The sequence below is a fragment of the Oncorhynchus clarkii genome, unplaced genomic scaffold, assembly GCF_045791955.1.
Source record: "Oncorhynchus clarkii lewisi isolate Uvic-CL-2024 unplaced genomic scaffold, UVic_Ocla_1.0 unplaced_contig_10955_pilon_pilon, whole genome shotgun sequence".
NCBI lineage: Eukaryota > Metazoa > Chordata > Actinopteri > Salmoniformes > Salmonidae > Oncorhynchus > Oncorhynchus clarkii.
In genome coordinates, this window is record NW_027261102.1 from 151,650 (window position 1) to 167,884 (window position 16,235).

A 16,235-nucleotide genomic window follows, 5' to 3' on the forward strand; every position below is an offset into this window, starting at 1 on the left:
ACCTTCTCCCACACACCCCCACTTTCTACAGTCTATAATTTCCATATTTGCGTCTTTCACACGAACCTCGTGCCTTCATTCCTTATTTTCCGTGATGATATCATGACTCCGTAGCCCTGCAGCTTGGGGGTTTAGAGAGATTGAGCCATCGAGTTACAGAGCGGGGGAGAAGGCTATCCAGTCTCCCAGCTGCATGCTCTCTAATAACCAAAGCCTCGGTGAAGAGAGGAGAGGGAGAGGGAGGGGGACTCAATAGGGAGGCAATGAAACGGACTCATCCGCGTAACTAGACACTACCAGTCCAGTTCAGTGTTCAGAGCATGCGAGAGCGTAGCTAGACCAACCGCATTCAGTTATATCTACAAAGGAATAGAGAGGGAGAAAATTGAAGTGTTCCAAAATTGAAGTGTTCCAGCCTAGGGAGGCGGCGAGGAAAGGAGCAAGACATAGGCTACTGGCGGCTTTCGAGCGTCACGGGCATATACACCCCGTGTCCAGAATTTACGGCCATTCTTGGCATCAGCCTGTTGTACAAAATTGCGGATTTATAACTGAGTGAATTCGGGGATAGTCATCGACAGTCCTATCCTTCACAATGAAGAAAAACAATTCAGCTAAACGGGTAAGGTTTCGAAACGATGCAAGTGATGATCACTTCAGCTACAATGTAATAACGGGTTTCTGGTTAGCTGCTATTCCAGAGAATGTAACAAAAAGCTACAATGTAACGAGTGTTGTATTTAATAAACACGTCAATGCTACTTGATACGTTACTGACTCAGTTACTTTATAGCCAAGTCTCAGTCCAAACTCCAAAGTGATGCATTTGTTAGACATGCTGATTTGCTTTATTTATTCATTGTCTAACTGGAGAATGTCCCCCACTATCTTAACTTGATTAACACAATTATATTTGACAAGAGATCTAGCAATGTAGAGTTCAAAAGTGTTGATGTAATGCTTGTTGTGGATGCTGTGAAAGACAAACGTTTTTAGGGAGTGCTCTTTTTGTGTATAACGGAATCATTTTAAAACGAGCTTTATTTTTGGAATGCTATTATCTAACGTGGTCGGTGTAGCCTAACTGAGATCATAAGATGGTGACAAAAACACTAGCCCAAGAAAAACGGTGCGCGCAAGGAATGTGACAGCATCTACATGACAAAGGAAATGACAGGGGGCTGAGTCGCCTCACAAAAATACTCTCCTCTTTTTCTTGTCTGTTCAGTCCCCCTTTCGAATCTAAACGAGGTGCTCTGGCAATTTCATGTCTTAACTGCTACTTTGTTGCTTTCGTTGAATATGCAGGGCCCGCAGGACACAAACCAGCACAACACGCAGCCAGACAAAATCGGCTGGATTCGCAAGTTCTGTGGCAAAGGGATATTTAGGGAGATCTGGAAAAATCGTTTTGTAATACTCAAAGGGGACCAACTTTACATCTCAGAGAAAGAGGTAAGTGACGCCTCTTCATTGAACAGCTGACATTTACACACCTTGACATTTTTTGGAGCATTGAACACATATATTTTTTTAAACTTTTCAAATGCAAACAGAACCAGCACATCTTATACACTAATTTTGGGGTACATTGTAATAGTCCTTGTTGAGCATCAACACTGTGAAATATAGGCTACTTTATGACATCATACTGTGGTTTATAAATGCCAGTATTTCCAGTCACAACATACAGTAAGTATATGGACGTGTTTAACCATGTGGCCATGTAGCAGTCTCAAGAGATACCCTAGACATGCTCTCCTCTGTTCTGGATCCACTCAGACTGATGGACCAAATCAGCAGCTCCAAAAGCTTTGTGTGTGTGTATTTGTGTGTGTGTTTTCAGGTTCACTTAAGGCTTCACATAAATCTCTGTATCCTCCCGCCAAGCCTCATCTATCATCCCTCTGGGGCTGGTGAGCCAACGAGTTCTGTCTTTTTCCCTCTCTCTCTCATTCTCTCTCCCTCACCCTGTCTGTCCGTCCGTCTGTCTGTCTGTCTGTCTGTCCGTCCGTCCGTCCGTCCGTCCGTCCGTCCGTCCGTCCGTCCGTCCGTCCGTCCGTCCGTCCGTCTGTCTGTCTGTCTGTCTGTCTGTCTGTCTGTCTGTCTGTGTCTCTTCCTCTCCTTCTCTCTCTCTGTCTCTCTCCTCTCTCTCGCTCTCTCTCCTTCTCTCTCTCTCTCTGTCTCTCTATGAGTCTCTCTCTCTCTCTGTCTCTCTATGAGTCTCTCTCTCTCTGTCTCTCTATGAGTCTCTCTCTCTCTGTCTCTCTATCTCTCTCTCTCCTCTCTCTCTCTGTCTCTGTCTCTCTCTCTCCTTCTCTAACTCTCTCTGTCTCTATATGAGTCTCTCTCTCTGTCTCTCTCTCTGTCTCTCTCTCTCTCTCTCTCTCTCTCATTCTCTCTCTCTCTCTGTCTCTCTATGAGTCTCTCTCTCTCTCCCTGTCAGCAACAAACCTGAGCTGCAGCACACCTTCCACCTCACTGGATACCCAACATTATAGATGAAAAAACTCCACTGTATGTCTGCTCTACACTATACTTCAGTTCTTTGACCTACAGTGTCTGTTATCATTGCAGTCAGACGTCAGTTAGAGTGCTCTGAATGGCTGAAGTCTGATTCATTACTCCTGTTAGTTGTCCACAGCAAAACAGCTTGACAGAAGATTAGAAAGTATCCCCATCTCAAATCTGCGCTCATAGAGTGTTTATTAATAGAGGTAGGAAGTCTCCAGAGACCTCTAGCACATCGGTCTAGCCTTCTGACAGAAGGAGTTGTCGGAGAGATAACCCTAGATGGTAATAAGGCGCGCAGTAACTGCTGTGGTCAGGCTCACTGAGAACAGAGAGCGTGCTCCAGGTATAGCTAGCTACGAGATAGCACAACAGCACCCGCATGGTTGTGGTGTTGCAATATTAAGGCCTTAATGAATGTTGTGGTAACCATAGTGACAGAGCCAGCCTGTGATGTGTCAGGGTGATTGCTCCAGATATTAAACAGAAGCAATAATGAGCCACATAGTCAGAGTCAATGTGGTGCTTGATACAAGACAGAGGCAGTTTTAAACCGCTTAGCTGAGAGTTACAGGGAATTTAATAGAAACGCACATGTACGCACGCGCGCACACACACACACACACACACACACACACACACACACACACACACACACTGCGATCGGGCACTGACAGTTCTCTTGCTGGGCTTGCGTTAGAGTTGCAGGGTATTAGTATTCTGCCAAGCTCAGCTGAAGCTTACAGGAGGATGTGTTGGCAGCTTCTAAGGGACCACTTTAACACCTTACTCCAGTTGTAAACAGAACTCCAGGGATCACAGTGGAATCTGACAGACACTGAAGATTCCAAACTGTGATCTAATCAATCCTAACATAATCACAGCTTTGAGGGAAACTAACCTTTGAGAGTTGAATATCAATGCATATGTGGCAAAGAAATGCCTTCCAGGGTTTTGGTCACTTGAAGAGGTCACCAAGCTTATCAATGTAGTGCCCTTTTCAGTCATTTGTCACAGAATGATAAATAAAACCACCCAGAGCTAAGTACCCCAAAATAACTAACCTTAGGAGACAAGGGCAAAGGAAAGCTTCCCTTTGGAAACCCCACCAGATAGAACATTAGCTTTTATCATTGTCAGATAAAATGGTGAATTCATGATCATTTCCCATTGACATTCTGTCATGCGGCATGTTAAGGTGGGTGACGTCAGTGCAGCTCTTATATTCACCCACCAAGCCTTCACTTGAGTTGACTGTCATGACTTATTAAGTGTCAGCAGTCCTGAGAGAGATTTTTACCATGGAGGGAGCATGAGTCACAGGTCTCGTCTGTAATCAACCTGCTAGCCCCCTTTCCCTACACCTTTCCAAGGGTCTTTATAGACTGATGGCTGTAAACAATATGGCTGGAACTCTATGCAGACAACAGGTTTGCCAAATCCTATTCTTTCAGATCTGTAACTGATGACCCTGTGCAACAAGTAGCTTGGGTCCATATCAAGTGGCTAGCAGGTAGGTCTAAAGTCTATGGTCAACAAAGAAAGTGCCTTCCTCGACTTTTCAAGTGGGTTTTAGGGCCAAATGTCAACCCAGCATTATTTGTCAAGACAGTGCGGGCATGAGGTCAGGTTTCATGGAGATCTGAGAGGAAAAGCCTCCCCGTAGTTGGGACAGCTGTGAGGAGCGAGCTCTGGCAAGTGGGAGAGCTCTGATTTCACCTCGCTGACCAACCTGTTCCAGCCTGACATCTGTCATGTTCTGATTCAGTCTCTGTCCACTTTCACTATGATGTCTGGTGTGTTTCACTACACTCTTTACATACCTAACCACATTCCCGTTTCCCAATTCACTATGATGCTTATACTGTCCTCAACCAAAGAGACAACCAACTGGCAGATATGAGCCATGGACATATTGACTGAATTAGTTCCTTCTTCTGAGTGTTGTTCTTTGCCCAAATAAGGAAGATGTTTCTTCCCTGTGGGGTATTTTGAAACAGTCTTTGTCTCTGTTCTGCTTTGTGTGTTAGAGGGTTATTGGTCAGAGCACCAAACAGTACTTCCTCTCAGAAACTGACCGCATAACCTTCTACAAGACTTGGAGGGATTTTAAGAGCACTTGTGCAAAAGACAATAGCCTAGGTAACACCAGCACACAATAAACTTTAGTCCATGACGTTTATCAAATCAAATCAAATGTTATTTGTCACATCGAATACAACCACGAAATGCTTAGTTACAAGCCAACAATTCAAAGTTTTCAAAAAGTAAGTAAGAAAAATGTGCAAAATAACTAAATGAAAAAGAGTAACACAATAAAATAACAATAAAGTGGCTATATAGAAAGGGGTACTGGTACAGAGTCAATGTGCAGGGGTACAGGTTAGTCAAGGTCATTGAGGTAATATGTTCATGTAGGTAGGAGAAAGTGACTATGCATAGAAAATAAACAGAGAGTAACAGCAGTGTATGTGTATGTGTGGCGTCAATATGCATGTGTGTATGTGTTTTGTGTGTGTGTGTGTGTGTGTGTGTGTGTGTTGGAGTGTCAGTGTAGTATGTGTGAGTGTGTGGTTAGAGTCCAGTGAGTGTACATGGAGCCTGTGAGTGTACATGGAGCCTGTGAGTGTACATGGATCCTGTGAGTGTACATGGAGCCTGTGAGTGTACATGGAGCCTGTGAGTGTACATGGAGCCTGTGAGTGTACATGGATCATGTGAGTGTACATGGAGCCTGTGAGTGTACATGGATCCTGTGAGTGTACATGGAGCCTGTGAGTGTACATGGAGCCTGTGAGTGTACATGGAGCCTGTGAGTGTACATGGAGCCTGTGAGTGTACATGGAGCCTGTGAGTGTACATGGAGCCTGTGAGTGTACATGGAGCCTGTGAGTGTACATGGAGCCTGTGAGTGTACATGGAGCCTGTGAGTGTACATGGAGCCTGTGAGTGTACATGGATCCTGTGAGTGTACATGGATCCTGTGAGTGTACATGGAGCCTGTGAGTGTACATGGATCCTGTGAGTGTACATGGAGCCTGTGCAAAAGATTCAGTGCAAAACATGTGAATAAACAATAACAAAAGGTGGTAAATGTAAATAGTCCGGGTGGCCATTTTATTAACTGTTCAGCAGTCTTATGGCTTGGGGGTAGAAGCTGTTTAGAAGCCTCTTAGACCTAGACTTGGCGCCCCGGTACCGCTTGCCGTGCGGTAGCAGAGAGAACAGTCTATGACTTGGGTGGCTTGGGACTTTGACCATTTTCCTCTGACACCGCCTGGTGTAGAGGTCCTAGATGGCAGGGAGCTCGGCCCCAGTGATGTACTGGGCCATAAGCACTACCCTCTTTAGTGTCTTGTAGTCGGATGCAGAGCAGTTACCATACCAGCGGCGATGGATGCTCTTGTTGGTGCAGCTATAGAACTTTCTGAGGATCTGTGCTCCCATGCCAAGTCTTTTCAGCCTCCTGAGACAGAATAGGCGTTGTCGTGTCCTCTTCACGACAGTATTGGTGTGTTTGGACCATGATAGGTCCTTAGCAATGTTCCCTCTAGCAGCTCCCCTGGGGCTGCTGCGTTGAAGAAATATCATCTTGCGCAGAGAAGCATAAAATTGAACTTCACTCAACTTTCTAGAGATAACACTATCAATGTTTCCCTTTACTGTGGGAATTGTGATCGAATCAACGCAATATTAGCCACTTTCAATGCAACATACCGAAACAAAATTAACAATGCAAGACTTAGTATGCAAAACTAACTATGCAAGAGATTTTGTTATAGGCAGAACGCATCAGAGTAGGATTCTATTACATTGACCAGCACGACTCAGGCCCGTACTCTACACACACCGGTGCCCCAAAACCAATCAGAGCTGCAGTAGGCCTATATGCAAATAGATCAATCCATATAAGGATCTGTGCCATTCACATTGAACTGGACTGTTTTTACAGCATGAGCGGTCATCAGTAGATGAGCTTGTTTTGAGATCAAAGCGAGAGTTACATCTACCGACGTGTGCACATTTGGACATTTGTTCATATCCTTTGCTAGTTAGTGAGTTAATAGTCCAGTTTTAGATCATTTGTAGTCATCAATGGGGGGAGTTATTGCTTCCTACAAAAGCACAAAAGCTTTGCATTTTGAAAAGCGAGTCAGGAAAGGAGTTTTTTCTTGTCTTAAAGGGGCAGTGTTGTGGCCAATAGGCAGAGGGGAGCATCATGTGTCTGATTCTCTGTAATAATGGTATGGGAATAATAATGCATTTTATTTTGTTAACTGGTTTCTTGCAACAAACAACACAACAACATTTTCAGTCATCTTTGTCTGAAGGACAACTGGATAAACAGGTTAATGTCAAGCTCTGCATGTTTTTATCAAAAGTCAAAAGTCATGGAATGTCGGCCTATGTTGAACACCACACATTGGCTGAACGATAGAACAGCCATTCCCATGTTCAAATGTAATGGGATGCATTTTTCCCTTGTTTCTGATGATAGGCCACTCTGGTAGGTCTACATTATGATCAAATAGCCACAGTAGACTACTTGGCCACCGTTAAAACTAACTTAAAGCGGGTACAGCCTCAGTGTTTACAGTAAACGTGCACCAGAAGTAACATTGGAACATTGTTCCTTAGTGATGTGGACACCAAGAAGCTCTCGACCTGCTCCACTACTGCCCTGTCAATGTGAATGGGGGTATGCTCGGCCCTCGTTTTCCTCTTTGTCTTGCTCACGTTGAGGGAGAGGTTGTTCTCCTGGCGCCACACTGCCAGGTCTCTGAGGTCTTATTCTATTGGGTTGATGAGGTCTTATTCTATTGGCTTGATGAGGTCTTATTCTATTAGGTTGATGGGGTCTTATTATATTGGCTTGATGAGGTCTTATTCTATTGGCTTGATGAGGTCTTATTCTATTGGGTTGCTGAGGTCTTAGTCCATTGGGTTGATGAGGTCTTATTCTATTGGCTTGATGAGGTCTTATTCTATTGGGTTGATGAGGTCTTATTGTATTGGGTTGATGAGGTCTTATTCTATTGGGTTGATGAGGTCTTATTCTATTGGGTTGATGAGGTCTTATTCTATTGGGTTGATGAGGTCTTATTGTATTGGGTTGATGAGGTCTTATTCTATTGGGTTGATGAGGTCTTATTCTATTGGGTTGATGAGGTCTTATTCTATTGGGTTGATGAGGTCTTAGTGCATTGGGTTGCACACACACCTCTTTTGTTTGATTTGTGAGTTATCAAGTCATGTCTGGCAGTGTTTCACCTAAGCCGATAACCTCATTGCCCAGTGGGTTTCTGAAACGCTCTGCACATGATTTGCTATCTTGAAGGGGAGCATGTGCTACAGGCTCCCATCCAGTTTGTCTTCTCAACACTGCTAAGCACTAGATCCATTTTGAGAGCGTTTTCAGCCCACAGCCCCACACTATACTTTCTGCTTCCTCATTGGTATCATCATACTTCCTAACTAAAGGCTGAAGCCGTTTATTTGCACTAGTTTCTCTTCCTGGACCTGTTCTTATTGAGTCAGTCAAGGGGATGGTATGAGGGAAAGTAGTGTGAGAAAGATCGTCTGTTTGAATTTTAGATGAGCCTGATCAGTTCCAGAACGGGTGGATTTCACTTCACAACCACAGCTTTTCTTCAATGAAACCATTCTAGCAACCTGCTCAGTGATTCATTCAGTGTTGAGGCACAATAAGATTTAGCTCCTTGCATTTGAATTAAAACATAGGCTTACCCCAAGCAGGGGGGGGTTGGAAGAGAGAGAAAGCAGGAGAAAGTGTAGAAGAAAGGGAGACAGGATAGAAAAAATAACAGAGACAGAACAAAGCACACTTCTTTTTGAAATGCACATCTTTGTGTATGGCTCACTTCTCATGCCAGGCTATAGCATGCTGGGGGTCAGCTCTGTCTTCTCATGCCAGGCTATAGCACGCTGGGGGTCAGCTATGTCTTCTCATGCCAGGCTATAGCACACTGGGGGTCAGCTCTGGCTTCTCATGCCAGGCTATAGCACACTGGGGGTCAGCTCTGGCTTCTCATGCCAGGCTATAGCACGCTGGGGGTCAGCTCTGTCTTCTCATGCCAGGCTATAGCACACAGGGGGTCAGCTCTGTCTTCTCATGCCAGGCTATAACACGCTGGGGGTCAGCTCTGGCTTCTCATGCCAGGCTATAGCACACTGGGGGTCAACTCTGGCTTCTCATGCCAGGCTATAGCACACTGGGGGTCAGCTCGGGCTTCTCATGCCAGGCTATAACACGCTGGGGGTCAGCTCTGGCTTCTCATGCCAGGCTATAGCACGCTGGGGGTCAGCTCTGGCTTCTCATGCCAGGCTATAACACGCTGGGGGTCAGCTCTGGCTTCTCATGCCAGGCTATAGCACGCTGGGGGTCAGCTCTGGCTTCTCATGCCAGGCTAAAGCACGCTGGGGGTCAGCTCTGGCTTCTCATGCCAGGCTATAGCACGCTGGGGGTCAGCTCTGGCTTCTCATGCCAGGCTATAGCACGCTGGGGGTCAGCTCTGGCTTCTCATGCCAGGCTATAGCACGCTGGGGGTCAGCTCTGGCTTCTCATGCCAGGCTATAGCACGCTGGGGGTCAGCTCTGGCTTCTCATGCCAGGCTATAGCACGCTGGGGGTCAGCTCTGGCTTCTCATGCCAGGCTATAGCACGCTGGGGGTCAGCTCTGGCTTCTCATGCCAGGCTATAGCACGCTGGGGGTCAGCTCTGGCTTCTCATGCCAGGCTATAGCACGCTGGGGGTCAGCTCTGTCTTCTCATGCCAGGCTATAGCACGCTGGGGGTCAGCTCTGGCTTCTCATGCCAGGCTATAGCACGCTGGGGGTCAGCTCTGGCTTCTCATGCCAGGCTATAGCACGCTGGGGGTCAGCTCTGGCTTCTCATGCCAGGCTATAGCACGCTGGGGGTCAGCTCTGTCTTCTCATGCCAGGCTATAGCACGCTGGGGGTCAGCTCTGTCTTCTCATGCCAGGCTATAGCTCGCTGGGGGTCAGCTCTGTCTTCACATGCCAGGCTATAGCACACTGGGGGTCAGCTCTGGCTTCTCATGCCAGGCTATAGTACCCTGGGGTTCAGCTCTGTCTTCTCATGCCAGGCTATAGCACGTTGGGGAAAGTGTGTCATTGGGAGTGGGCCTTTTAGTTTTGTAGCATAGCAATGACATAAACAACATGCACACAAACACATGTTAGTGAGTAAAGCCAACAATGTCTATTGACGTCTGTTTGTCCTCTTCTCCATTTCTCTCTCTCTCTCTCTCTCTCTCTCTTTGATTGGACAGAGGTAATTCAATCTGGATGATTGTTTAATCCCCAGGCTCTCTCTCTCTCTCTCTCTCTCTCTCTCTCTCTCTCTCTCTCTCTCTCTCTCTCTCTCTCTCTCTCTCTCTCTCTCTATCTCTCTCTCTCTCTCTCTCTCTGCTCTCTCTCTGCTTTCTCTCTCTCTCTCTGCCCTCTCTCTGCTCTCTCTCTCTGCTCTCTCTATCTCTGCTCTCTATCTGCTCTCTCTGATCTCTCTATCTCTGCTCTCCCTATCTCTGCTCTCCCTATCTCTGCTCTCTCTGCTCTCTCTATCTCTGCTCTCTCTATCTCGGCTCTCTCTCTCTGCTCTCTCTCTGCTCTCTGTCTCTGTTCCCTGTTCTCTCTGCTCTCTTTATCTCTGCTCTTTCTATCTCGGCTCTCTCTCTCTGCTCTCTCTCTGCTCTCTCTCTCTGCTCCCTGTTCTCTCTGCCCTCTCTATCTCTGCTCTCTCTATCTCTGATATCTCTCTCTGTTCTCTCTCTTTCTCTGCACTCTCGCTAACTCTACCTCTATCTCCCTTCCCTCTCTGTCTACGTCTATCTGCCTTCCCTCTCTGTCTACCTCTACCTCCCTTCCCTCTCTGTCTACCTCTACCTCCCTTCCCTCTCTGTCTACCTCCCTTCCCTCTCTGTCTACCTCTACCTCCCTTCCCTCTCTGTCTACCTCTACCTCCCTTCCCTCTCCATCTGTGTTCTGAATGGGAGTGGTGGGTCTGTGCTAGTGAGCCTCCAGCTGCCCATCAGGAGGGTGAGGGGAGTAGTGGGTTAGATGAGGATGGGCTGCAAGTTTCCATGCCAACCTATAGAATGTCTCCAAAGCCTGGCACGGGGCAGACCATAAGTCCTCATCCTCCCTCCGGAAAGATGCCATGCTGAACGTAATCATGGGCTGGACTCAAGGTGTGAATGAGATGAACAGAAACCCCTCTGTGTCTGGTAATAATAATAGTTTGGTGGGGGCTTGTATGTGTCCTATTTCACACATGTCCAAGTGGGTATTATATACCAGTGGGAATTGGAAGTGTATTTTTTGCATATCCCACCTCCCCTGAGACACCCTCGGAGAGTGGGGTCACGGCCAGGGTCAGCCATTATCAGCGGTGACCTTTGGAGCAATTAGGGTTAAGTGCCTTGCTTAAGGGAACATCAACAGATTTTTCACCTCATCGGCTCAGGGATTCAAACCCGGGACTTTTCTTACTGCCCCAACGCTACAATCGCTAGGCTGCCTGCCGCCCAGATGCGTATGTTATGGTCGTGCTGCTTGTGCATTTTGGACTCACCCCTTGTTACAAAGACGCAGGGTTGTTGAATCCAGCAGACTGTTTAGGGGACTGGTATTGAGTCAAGGATGAACACAAATGAGGAGCCTTCCATTTTAAAAGTGGATAGCAAAGGCTAGTTTATAGTGACACCTCAATGCCTAGGTGTTCCACGTGTTCTAGAAGACAGGGTGGAGGGGGGCATGACTCATTAAAGCAGTGGTCCAAACGGCCTGATTCCAGTGCTGCTGGACTTTTAGCGTTTGCATCAGGGCCATTCAACTCTGGCAGGGAGGATGATGATGGAGTCAAACGGCTGGAAACGCTCAGTACTCTTTTTCTCATTTGAATGTATTTCGGTCCCACTCCAGCCTTGCTGAAATGCTATGTCAACTCACACATTATCCACTGACTGGGGGAGTTGTGGTAAGAGCAATGTAACAAGACTAAATTATCTTTCAATGAAAAAGGGTTTGTGGGGGGGTTGGAATATGGAGAAGAGTTTGAAGGCTCCTGCCTAGATGGGACACATCTCACCTACTGTATACACTCAGAATGTTGTTGTCAAGATCAAAACGAGGTTGGATGGGAGATGAATGGTTGTAGCTCAGAATGTTGTTGTCAAGATCAAAACGAGGTTGGATGGGAGATGAATGGTTGTAGCTCAGAATGTTGTTGTCAAGATCAAAACGAGGTTGGATGGGAGATGAATAGTTGTAGCTCAGAATGTTGTTGTCAAGATCAAAACGAGGTTGGATGGGAGATGAATAGTTGTAGCTCAGAATGTTGTTGTCAAGATCAAAACGAGGTTGGATGGGAGATGAATAGTTGTAGCTCAGAATGTTGTTGTCAAGATCAAAACGAGGTTGGATAGGAGATGAATAGTTGTAGCTCAGAGTGTTTTGCTGCAGAAACAGTAATGATATAAAGTAGGCCAGAGTAAGAGCAGTGTTTCCCACACCATGACTGAGGCGGGCCTCCGTTGGTTCCAACACAACAGGCTGGTGCAGTAGGTAATGGATAAGCATGGCCAGAGTAATGAGCCAAACAGAAAAAAGCTTGTAAAGTGAATTTCAATTTTGGATTGATGGGAAGTGTGGGATGAGGATGATTAGAAGAAAGGATTGGAACAGGTTGGATTAGAGGCCCAGCATTAGATGATATCAGAATGATCTCACACGTACAGTAGAAATACTTCCAGTATGTTATGACTCCCTGTCAGCTGCCTCTGACTCATCCCTGTAAGGGATCCTATTAGGCCCTGCAGGTCCTCCTATTGAACATTACCTCTTATACATTTCACTACTATACAGCAGTGAATCAATGGAACCAACCCAAGGGTTTACCAGCGTTGCCATTAGCCAGTTGTTTCCTCGTGTATGTCAGTGTATGACCAGATTTATCACAATGGCACATCAAACAGTGTGTTCCTGTGTGGGTGAGAAGGGTTGCGTTTGGAGAGGACCATCATTACCTGCTATTGTAATCTCCAACTGAGCTTAGCCAAAGAGGAGCAGGAAGTTGCTCTCTAAATATGACACAGGTTATTTGCATGGCTTGGTTCAGACAGGCTTCACACTTTGAATGAACAAATCAATAAAAATGTGTTAATGTCTAGTTCTAGAACCACGGCAACGGCACCCTATGTGTCCATTCCACTTCCTCACGGTGAGACTACGGGACCAAATCTGACCTCACTATTTGCATTAAGACTCATAATTAGGGTTATACAGTCAGAGGGTCAGGTTCTCACCATGATCAGTAGCCTAATCTACTACTCACTCCCTCCGGTGTTAGTAGCACCCAACTGAAATAAAGGTTGAGGTGATTTAGGAATTATAAACAATTCATTCAAAACTGTCAGAGAGTGTTTTTGGCTTTTGACACCATAATCATTTGAACCTTCATCACCCTGTCTGTGGCTGTAACTGTCACTAACTGGCTGAGTTCTCCTGAGACCTACACGACTGAAGTGACAAGACGGTGTTATGTGGGGAGACCAAGATTCTCTACCACCTAGTAGAATGCACTCAACCACTGTTTTTAAAGGAAGTAGTACAAGAGTCAACCGTAGAGACAAGGGCTTGTTATGTCCGTCTACATGTGAGAATACACTTCCTCTATTTTTGTGAATGTGTTACCTGTTGCTACAAGTTGGTGTCACTTGGCTGTGGATTGACACGGACAATTATCTACTTCTATTATGTGTTAAACATCTGCATGGACTGGATGGGTGAAGCTGTATAGAGATGGTTCCATCTAGCATCTCAAAAGGCTCAGGGGAGTTTTCCTTCTATTATGTGTTAAACATCTGCATGGTCTGGATGGGTGAAGCTGTATAGAGATGGTTCCATCTAGCATCTCAATAGGCTCAGGGGAGTTTTCCTTCTATTATGTGTTAAACATCTGCATGGACTGGATGGGTGAAGCTGTATAGAGATGGTTCCATCTAGCATCTCAATAGGCTCAGGGGAGTTTTCCTTCTATTATGTGTTAAAAATCTGCATGGACTGGATGGGTGAAGATATATAGAGATGGTTCCACCTAGCATCTCAATAGGCTCAGGGGAGTTTTCCTTCTATTGCTTTTACCCATTACCTTCATCTCTGCAAACACTGATGTGATGGTGTCGACGAGGCTAGTGGCTGTTTTCAGTCCAGGCATGGCTTTAGGAACCTCACCTGGTATGAGCACTGTGTCTGAGAAGCCATCACTCAGTTGATCCACACTGAAGGAGAGTGGCTGTGACTCACATGAACACGGTGACTCATACTGCTGATGTAGGATGACATTTGTTTTCTCACATAATGTAGACACAGAATGGATCGTGCTGGCACAATTTTCAGTGTAATTTATATAGACATACTGTATATTAGAAACTGAGGTGTTGGGAGTTATTAACATAATGTAGACACAGAATGGATCGTCCTGGCACAATTCTCAGTGTAATTTATATAGACATACTGTATATTAGAAACTGAGGTGTTGGGAGTTATTAACACTTGAACATTATGAAAGTGTGTTGAAAATTCCCTTCATTTTTTAATGCAGAATTAGGTTTGTTCCTAACACAGTGAATACAGAACGCCACACAACATGGACAGAGTGTCTTCATTCCTTTAGTTTGTCCTAAATTCAGTAAGAGCTGGGAGTGGGCATTGGTCAATATCCTAACCTGACAAAGGAGAAAGAAAGAGAGAGTGAGGGAGATAAAGAGAGACGGAAGTCCGCCTCGTGGGTTCTATACTGCTTTTCCTTTTCAAGCACTGAGGAAACTAATCTGTCACGCTGTTCGTTTCTCCGTGCTCACGTGGCGTCTCATTCCATTCTGCCTCTGAAACAAGGGAGTTCTCCAAACATTGGATGTTTTTTTCTGGAGCAGCTGTGTTTTTCTCTTCAAAACCACAGTCAACGGTTGGCTCTCCCGCCCCCTGCCTCCCTCCCTGTCCTCACCTGTTCCTCTGTCGAACCAGAGCCAGAGACCGCTGCCAAGTCGTGGCTATGGGAGCATGGGAGGGGGCACAGGGGGTGTTACTGAGGCTATTTCTGTATCTTTGATATCACCAGTGCATGTTGCCATGCTCCCATCCCTCCCACCTCACTGATAGCCTCCCAACGCTAGTCCATGCTCCCATCCCTCCCACCTCACTGATAGCCTCCCAACGCTACTCCATGCTCCCATCCCTCCCACCTCACTGATAGCCTCCCAACGCTACTCCATGCTCCCATCCCTCCCACCTCACTGATAGCCTCCCAACGCTACTCCATGCTCCCATCCCTCCCACCTCACTGATAGCCTCCCAACGCTACTCCATGCTCCCATCCCTCCTACCTCACTGATAGCCTCCTAACGCTACTCCATGCTCCCATCCCTCCCACTACCCTGATAGCCTCCCAACGCTACTCCATGCTCCCATCCCTCCCACCTCACTGATAGCCTCCCAACGCTACTCCATGCTCCCATCCCTCCCACCTCACTGATAGCCTCCCAACGCTACTCCATGCTCCCATCCCTCCCACCTCACTGATAGCCTCCCAACGCTACTCCATGCTCCCATCTCTCCCACCTCACTGATAGCCTCCCAACGCTACTCCATGCTCCCAACCCTCCCACCTCACTGATAGCCTCCCAACGCTACTCCATGCTCCCATCCCTCCCACCTCACTGATAGCCTCCCAACGCTACTCCATGCTCCCATCCCTCCCACCTCACTGATAGCCTCCCAACGCTACTCCATGCTCCCATCCCTCCCACCTCCCTGATAGCCTCCCAACGCTACTCCATGCTCCCATCCCTACCACTACCCTGCGCTACTCCATGCTCCCATCCCTCCCACCTCCCTGATAGCCTCCCAACGCTACTCCATGCTCCCATCCCTCCCACCTCACTGATAGCCTCCCAACGCTACTCCATGCTCCCATCCCTCCCACCTCACTGATAGCCTCCCAACGCTACTCCATGCTCCCATCCCTCCCACCTCCCTGATAGCCTCCCAACGCTACTCCATGCTCCCATCCCTCCCATCCCTCCCACTACCCTGCGCTACTCCATGCAACTCTAATGACATGTGCCCATACTGTATACCTTCTGGTGATCTGATCTTTCTGGAGAAGGGAGATTGAGAGTGTGTGGATTCACGTTATAGTGCCTGAATGCTCATCATTTATTAATGTAGTAGTTAGAGATGCTCACTGAATCTGGTGGGCATATTGATCTGTACAGATGTGGCTGAAACTTTTTGGATGTTCTAGAGCAGTGGTTCCCAAACTTTTTATAGTCCCGTACCCCTTCAAACATTCGACCTCCAGCTGCGTACCCCCTCTAGCACCAGGGTCAGCACACTCTCAAATGTTGTTTTTTTGGGGGAGAAATAGAGGAATAAAAATGGGGAGAATTGTGGATAAAAATGGGGAGTATGGTGGATAAAATGAATGGGACAGAGTAGAGAACAAGAAAATACAAAGAGAGAGCGTAATTGAGAATGAGAGTGAGCAAAAGAGAAAGTGAACGAGAGAAAGAGAAACAGAGAGAGATTGATCGATCAAGAGAGAAAACGGAAGGAAGAGAAAAGGAGAGAGAGCGAGGTAGAGTGAGTAAGTGGACTGGAGGCAGAGCATGTAAGTGGACTGGAGG

General features: G+C 46.6%; 1 protein-coding gene across 1 annotated transcript in view; it reads left to right on the top strand.

Moving 5' to 3' along the window:
- The first annotated feature begins 397 nt into the window (after positions 1-397).
- The window catches only part of LOC139404841 (pleckstrin homology domain-containing family O member 1-like), a 32,259-nt gene continuing 16,421 nt past the window's right edge, over positions 398-16,235 (top strand). The window contains exons 1-2 of the mRNA XM_071147373.1: positions 398-622; positions 1,309-1,455. Coding sequence (XP_071003474.1) covers positions 596-622; positions 1,309-1,455 — 174 coding nt within the window. The 5' untranslated portion in view covers positions 398-595. The remainder of the gene's footprint in view (positions 623-1,308; positions 1,456-16,235) is intronic.